General features: G+C 38.6%; 1 protein-coding gene across 2 annotated transcripts; it reads left to right on the top strand.

Moving 5' to 3' along the window:
• Positions 1 to 569: 569 nt before the first annotated feature.
• Positions 570 to 3,666, top strand: LOC116503044 (olfactory receptor 9G4-like). 2 transcript variants are annotated; one of them, XM_032209186.1, is made up of 2 exons: positions 570 to 1,481; positions 3,646 to 3,666. In XM_032209186.1, the coding sequence occupies exons 1-2, from the start codon at positions 570 to 572 to the stop codon at positions 3,664 to 3,666; spliced, it is 933 nt and encodes a 310-aa protein (XP_032065077.1). The 2 variants fall into 2 exon arrangements, with proteins under 2 accessions (XP_032065077.1, XP_032065067.1); XM_032209176.1 differs by lacking the exon at positions 3,646 to 3,666 and having other exon boundaries at positions 570 to 1,511.
• Positions 3,667 to 7,880: the final 4,214 nt, after the last annotated feature.

Raw genomic sequence — 7,880 nt, 5'->3', positions numbered from 1 at the left:
AAGTTGGTCTTCCTTCTCTTGCAATTTCCCAGAAATTATTATTATTGTTGTTGTTGTTATTATTATTATTTAAACTCATATGCCTGCTGACTCACAAAAAACATGTTTATTTGTTTGTTTTATAGGCTGAGACCTATCATAGAAAAGCATTTGCAAAACACATGGGATCAAGTGCACCTAATGTGAAGAGGAGATAACATTATTTTCATGAATATCCTACACTATGTAAAAGTTTATAGAATGTCAAAAACCACAAGCCAAATCAGTTTGGGGCAAAATTAGCAATAGCATACCAAATATAGCAATAGCAATAGCAATAGCAGTTAGACTTATATACCGCTTCATAGGGCTTTCAGCATATCGCCCCCACAGTCTGGGTCCTCATTTCATCCACCTCGGAAGTATGGAAGGCTGAATCAACCTTGAGCCAATGAGATTAGAACCGCTGAACTGCAGATAACAGTCAGCTGAAGTGGCCTGCAGTACTGCACCCTAATCACTGCGCCTTATCATAAACTGTAATACCCTCACTTGTTTTTCCTCTCTAAATAGGTTATGCTTGGAAAAAGATGGAAGTTGAAGATAATCGCACATTGATTACTGATTTTGTGGTAGTTGGGTTTACAACAGATCCATTTCTACGCACAATTCTCTTTGTAGTGTTTTTGACACTGTACATCCTAACACTGATTGGGAATCTGGGCCTTATAACCCTGATCTACCTGGACCCCCGCTTGCACACACCCATGTACTTCTTTGTGGGTAGCCTTTCCTTCCTGGATGTCTGGTACTCCACAGTCTACACTCCTCGGATCCTATATGACTGTTTGTCTAAGAACAACCACATTTCCTTAGCCGGTTGTGCAGCCCAGTTCTTCTTCTCTAATGTAGTTGGTGGGAGTGAATGCTTCTTACTGGCCTTCATGGCTTATGACCGCTTTGTGGCCATCTGCAACCCACTCCTTTATGCCATTGCTATGCCCAAGAAGCTCTGTATCCAGCTGGTGGTGGGAGCTTATACAGTGGGATTTGCCAATGCTATTGTACACACTGGTAATACCTTCCGCCTACATTTCTGTGGTAGTAATATCATCAACCACTTCTTTTGTGATGTGCCACCATTGATGAAGATGGCCTGTGATGACAAAAGAGTATATGAACTCATTCTGACTGTTGTCATTGGCTTCACTTTGCTTTCAGCCACTGCTGTTATTGCAAAGTCCTACATTGGTATCGTGGCAGCCATTATTCGCATCCGTTCAGCTGCAGGGAGACGCAAAGCTTTCTCCAATTGCTCAGCTCACCTGGTCTCTGTCTCCCTCTACTATGGCACCATGCTCATTACATACTCTGCACCCAACTTGCATCACACCGCAGATTGGGACAAGGTAAATGCATTGTTCTATACGGTAATCAACCCTCTGGTCAACCCGTTGATTTACAGCTTACGCAACAAAGATGTGAAGGCAGCTTTCAAGAAAGTCTGGGGGAAATTCACAGCCCACAAATGAATGGCAAACTCCTTCTTTAGGGTGGACTCCAGATGGGGAAAATAACCTCTAGGCGCCAATGTTTGCCAGCCATCCAGCCATTTTCCTTCTTCCCTCACTTCCTTCCTTTGTAAGGGAAAGTGGAGAACGTCATCAAGATTTAACTTCAAATAATAGCATCATTCCCATGGTCAAAATCAAACTTTTCTTAACCAGCCATTTCATCCCATATGTGTATCTTCCCAATCTTCTATCCTAGCAGTATGGACTTTTTATTGCACACTTTTAAATTGTTTTAGCAGTTTTTAATTAGTTTTGTGTTGTTGTTGTTACTATTATTGCCACTATTCTGGCAAAGTGAGTTACTAAATATGTTTAGGCCCTCCTTGGTTGGAGGTTTATATCTATTCCAAATTCTCATACTAGCACATCTAACAAAATGATTTTCAAAATATGCATTAATATTGGCTTTACCATACCATAAGTATCTATTCCCACCCAAATCTCAAGTCATGTCCTTTGAACTTCAAAGCTTTCTATTTCTCAGCAACATCCATTCCTTCATACAAACTAAGCAATAACCTGCAAAATATAATCTCAAATCAGGTAAACCCAATTTTCCTCTTTCTTTTACATCTTGTAGCACCTTAGATTTCACTCTCAAAGATGTCTATGGCAATTCTCAGTCATCCAGGTCATGGTTGTCCCAAAGATGCTTCTTCACAAGGCAACTGGACCTTCTGGTTTTTATCTGAAGACATTTTACTTCTTGAATAAAAAGCAAAACATCTTCAAAGAAAAAAATAGAAAGTCCAGTTGCCTCATGAAAAAAACACCTTTGGGGCACTCTCAAAGATATATAGAAATCTATGTGGCATGAATGTGCGCCCTGGACTCTGCACTAATGATGCAATAAAAATCTGGATAAATTTCACATGCACGTCCTCTGCTCCATCTTTGGCACTGGTTTGCAACTTGGCTACTGTGGCTACCATGTCTCCAATCTGAGGGTTTTGGAACATGTAAAATACAACAGTGTCAAATCCCTGATAGTCAGAGTCCAATTTGGAAGGTGGGGGAACATATCTTAAGAATGTACTGACCTTGTCTTGTCAGTTGCTGAATGTTGTACTAAAGACTGGAAAGACAGATCTCAAGATCATCCACTCTAGCACTACAAAGATGGTATGAAGGGAACCCTATGCCTCTTGACATCCAGCCAAAGGAACTAGAAGCTCTGGCTGTTGACAGAACCTGCTGCCAAGCCGTGTGCTATGAAGGCTCCACTGGCTTTGAAGACAGAGGACAACAAAAACTGATGGAAAACCCTGAGCAACATCATTAGAAAAATTCCCACAACAATGGACTTCCAGTTCTCCCATTATCCTAGAGACTTTATCCTTCCCGACTGGGATTACAGAGCCACCTCCACAGATCCATAGATGATGATGATAATGATGATGATAATGATGATGATGATGATACTAATAATACTAATAATAATAATAAAAATCGAAAATCAAAATTCAACGACTATGGCACAAACCAGCAGTGGTAATTCCAGTGGTAATTGGCACACTGGGTGCTATTCCAAAAGCACTGGAATTACATTTAAAACAGTTAAAAATTGACAAAATCACCATCAGTCAAATGCAAAAGGCCACACTGCTTGGATCTGCACGCATATTACGAAAATACGTTACGATGTCCTAGGCCCCTGGGTGGGGCCCAACTAGTAACCAATGCCAAATCCGGCGAAACAACTGGCCGCTGTGATACAATTGTATAATAATAATAATAATAATAATAATAATAATAATAATAATAATAATAATAATAATAATAATAAATAACTCCGCCGTTGCCGGTCCCAAGCCCGGATGAGAAAGGAGGAAGGTTGGGAACAGGTTGGCATCTGGTCCCGTAAAAAAACCCCCGCCAACCCATACAATATGGTGAAAAAAACGAATAAGAATTCCATACCGCATCGGTCGTCGCGCGGGTTAACAAGGGCCGCGGCGGATGTTGGGGTCCCTGGACATCCGTCGACAAGTGGGCTACAAGTGGACCAGCCAACAAAACGACAAAAATATAGTGCAGATGAAAACCGTGCCATAATGGCCTGTTACTACAACTCAGAGCCAGAAAAAAGAAGATATTTAAAGCGAATGTATGAATTATGGAAACAACAATATCCAGATTCAAATGTTAGTGAACAACGACTAGCAGATCAAAGGCGATTTATTATACGGAATAAAGTGTTTAGTGAAGTTGAACATGAGGAAATTCAGGCAAATTGCAAAACCCAAAAAACAATATCACAATCGGAAATAACTGATATTCAAGACACAACTAAAGACATTATAGTAGAACTCCCAGAAGAAGCTCTCGGGGAGGAAATAACATCACCACCACTAGAACCAGTTATCACTGAACCAACTGATGAACTAACTCAAAAACAAAAAGAATTGAAGGATAAGATCATGGAGCATTTTCTGCTTAATGAGGAAAGGCAACGTTTACCATCACTAAAAACTGTGCCTAAGAAAATTTTGGCCCCTATCATGAAAATGGTTAATGCAGTGTTTTCAACAATTGAATCGGGATCCATCTTGGAAACAAACCAGTTAATGTACAGCGCAGCTGTAATAGTCACTAATGAACTAGGCATTAAAATTAAAGTACCTAGTCACACAACAGAAAAAGCATCAAAGCCAAAGTGGAAAATCCGTCTAGAACAAAAAATCAAAAAATTAAGGGCAGATGCTAGTAACTTAAAGAACATGCATGAGCAACGGCTTAAAAACAACAAAATCATAGATCGGCTAATCAGAAGATATAGATTGGATACAAGAAACATCAATGAAGCTGTAGAGATTGTAAAACAGCAGATAACAGCAACAGCTAGAAAAATTGAAAGATATGAGGCACGAATCATCCAATATAAACAAAATCAGCAATTTCGATCAGACCAACGGCGTTTTTATCAAAGTCTTAATGTGAATGGTGACACCAAAAGTGAAAAACCAGAAAAGCAGGCCACAGTTGAATTCTGGAAAGAATTGTGGGAAAATGCAAAGGACTACAACAAGGAAGCAAAGTGGATACATGACTTTGAGAAAAGCATTGGCAACAAACAAATGCAAGTATTAGAAATAACAACTGAGATGATCAAAAATCGAGTTAAAAAGGTAAAGAATTGGACATCACCTGGAAAGGACCAATTACATGGTTTCTGGCTCAAATATCTGACCAGTTTACATGCAATATTGGCCAGGCAACTGAATGAAATTTTACAAAAGGGCCAAATTGATGAATGGTTGACAACTGGAAAAACATACTTGATTCAGAAAGATCCAACTAAAGGAACAACACCTGAAAACTATAGACCAATAACATGCTTACCAACAACCTTCAAATTACTCACAGGCATTATTGCAGATAACATGATGGATTATTTGGAAACAAACAACATCTTGCCAGTAGAGCAAAAAGGCAACAAAAGAAGGAGCAGGGGCACAAAAGATCAGCTTCTAATTGATAAAATGATATTAGAAAATTGTAAGAACAGAAAAACGAACTTGAATATGGTCTGGATTGATTACAAAAAGGCATTTGACTCACTGCCACATAGTTGGATCATAAAATGCTTAGAAACAACTGGCATTAGCAAAAATATTACATCCTTTACTGAAAAGGCAATGAAACAATGGAGAACTGAGTTGGCAGTAGGGAATGAGAGCTACGGAATGGTTAATATCAAGCGAGGAATTTTCCAGGGTGATTCACTTTCACCTCTTCTCTTCATCATCGCAATGATCCCACTATCAGTAATCTTAAAAAAAATGAAATTAGGCTACCAAACAGCCAAAAAAGCTGAAAAAATTTCGCATTTACTATATATGGATGATTTGAAACTCTATGGAAAGTCAGAAATAGAAATCCAATCATTGACAAATACAGTCCGAGTATTCAGCACCGATATTTCAATGCAGTTTGGCATGGAAAAATGCGCCACTGTATCCATAAAAAGGGGCAAAATCACTGCATCTGAGGGAATTGAAATGCCCAATGGCCAACTAATTAAATGCAAAGAAAATGAAGCCTACAAATACTTAGGCATTCTGCAGTTGGATAACATCAAGCATGGAGAAGTAAAAACTATTGTCAGGCGAGAGTACACCAACAGAGTTAGGAAAATTTTGAAATCTAAATTGAATGGTGGAAATACAATCAAGGCCATAAATACCTGGGCAATACCAGTTATAAGATACACAGCTGGCATAGTTAACTGGACACAAGCTGATTTGGACCTTTTGGACCGAAAAACCAGGAAACTAATGACAATGCACTACAGTTTACATCCACGTGGTGATACTGATAGACTATATCTGCCCCGAAAATCAGGTGGCAGAGGATTATTACAAGTGAAGCAAACAGTTGAAGAAGAAAAACATGCACTGGCTGATTATTTAAAAGACACTCAAGAACATCTATTAATCGAAGTAAAGAACAAAAATCTACTGAAGGCCCAACAGACAAAACAAGAATACAGAAAAGATGTGATAAAATCAAGAATGGAGAGTTGGCAGAACAAAGCACTGCATGGTCAATTTCTGGAAAAAATAAAAGATAAAGTGGACAGTGAACAAACTTGGTTATGGTTAAAAACAGGTACATTAAAGAAAGAAACAGAGTCACTAATCCTGGCTGCGCAAGAACAAGCTATCCGCACAAATGCCATTAAGGCCAAAATCGAAAAATCCTCTGATGATGCCAAATGCAGACTTTGCAAAGAAGCTGACGAAACTGTTGATCACATACTCAGCTGCTGTAAAAAAATCGCGCAGACTGATTATAAATTGCGGCACAATTCAGTAGCACAAATGATCCATTGGAATTTGTGCAAAAATTATAATATTAAAACAGCAACAAACTGGTGGGAACATCAGCCTGAAAAAGTCACCGAAAATCAGATGGTCAAGATCTTGTGGGATTTCCGTATACAAACCGACAAAATACTGGCGCATAATACACCAGACATCACACTGGTTGAGAAAAATAAGGTCACAATCATAGACATTGCAATACCAGGTGATAGCAGGGTCGCCGAGAAGGAACATGAAAAAATCGCAAGATACCAGGACTTAAAAATCGAAATTCAACGACTATGGCACAAACCAGCAGTGGTAATTCCAGTGGTAATTGGCACACTGGGTGCTATTCCAAAAGCACTGGAATTACATTTAAAACAGTTAAAAATTGACAAAATCACCATCAGTCAAATGCAAAAAGCCGCACTGCTTGGATCTGCACGCATATTACGAAAATACGTTACGACGTCCTAGGCCCCTGGGTGGGGCCCGACTAGTAACCAATGCCAAATCCGGCGAAACAACTGGCCGCTGTGATACAATTGTACAACAACAACAACAATAATAAATAATAATAATAAATAATAATAATATAAATTTATCAGACTTGAACATTCTGATTCTACAAAAAAACTACCCTACTTGGAACAGCTTATATCTTCCGACTTTACCTTAACAGTTCCTAGGTCCTTGGTTAGGACTCGAACTGTTGAGCTACCAACCAGCCTCAAAGGCTGTGAATCTCACCAAAGATAAACCAAACAACAACAGCAGCAACAACAATATCATCTTCTTGAAACCCTAACCCATATGAATGTTTGGTATGTAACAATACAAACAAGCAAAGAATACTTTTTTTTGTTGGGGACTCTTGTACAAAAATTAACCAACTTCATACCCCCTCCCTGGTTTATAAAACAAAACCTTGATGGTTACATCAAGATGGTGATTTTTTTTCAGGCTGTGTGTGAATAGCAAATACTTAACTTCCTAACTCTGCCCCTCACAGCTGATATCACATGCAGTTGATGCCCAGATATACCTGAAGGTATCATCTCCACCACACTCACCTGACTTAGAGAGTAGGGAGTAGCCTTGTTTGCTCTTGAGTTGGAGAGGATGTGTGAGAGCATTTGTGTTAGCACTTAAATTGTGACAAATTTAACCAAGGTCTGCTAGTGGGGAAATAAAATCAGATACAGGGACAGCTTCAAAATGTTTATGTTTGTGAATATCTGTATTTTGCAATTCAATGTTTCAAATTTCGGAAAGGTTTGTGTGTTGATACATACATACATACATATATACACACACAGTACATACTTACCTACACATTCCTGGGGGAAAATTGGCAAACTATATGCCTTTTAGATAGAAAGTTAAAAAAGTTATTTTTTTCTACATTCAAGGGAATGAGTATGAAAACTATAAAAATAAAACTTTTTTTAAAACGATAGAAGCAAGGCTTGTTTTTCTTCCATTTAAGCTACTGATTTTTAGAAACACACAAAAATTA

Source organism: Thamnophis elegans, chromosome 1, assembly GCF_009769535.1.
Source record: "Thamnophis elegans isolate rThaEle1 chromosome 1, rThaEle1.pri, whole genome shotgun sequence".
Lineage (NCBI taxonomy): Eukaryota > Metazoa > Chordata > Lepidosauria > Squamata > Colubridae > Thamnophis > Thamnophis elegans.
Note: the sequence above shows the minus strand (reverse complement) of the source record. Positions and strands in the feature narration are given on the sequence as shown.

Bases quoted from the DNA above. Each gene is read 5' to 3' on its own strand.
- LOC116503044 (XM_032209176.1), top strand. From the start codon at position 570: ATGGAAGTTGAAGATAATCGCACATTGATTACTGATTTTGTGGTAGTT.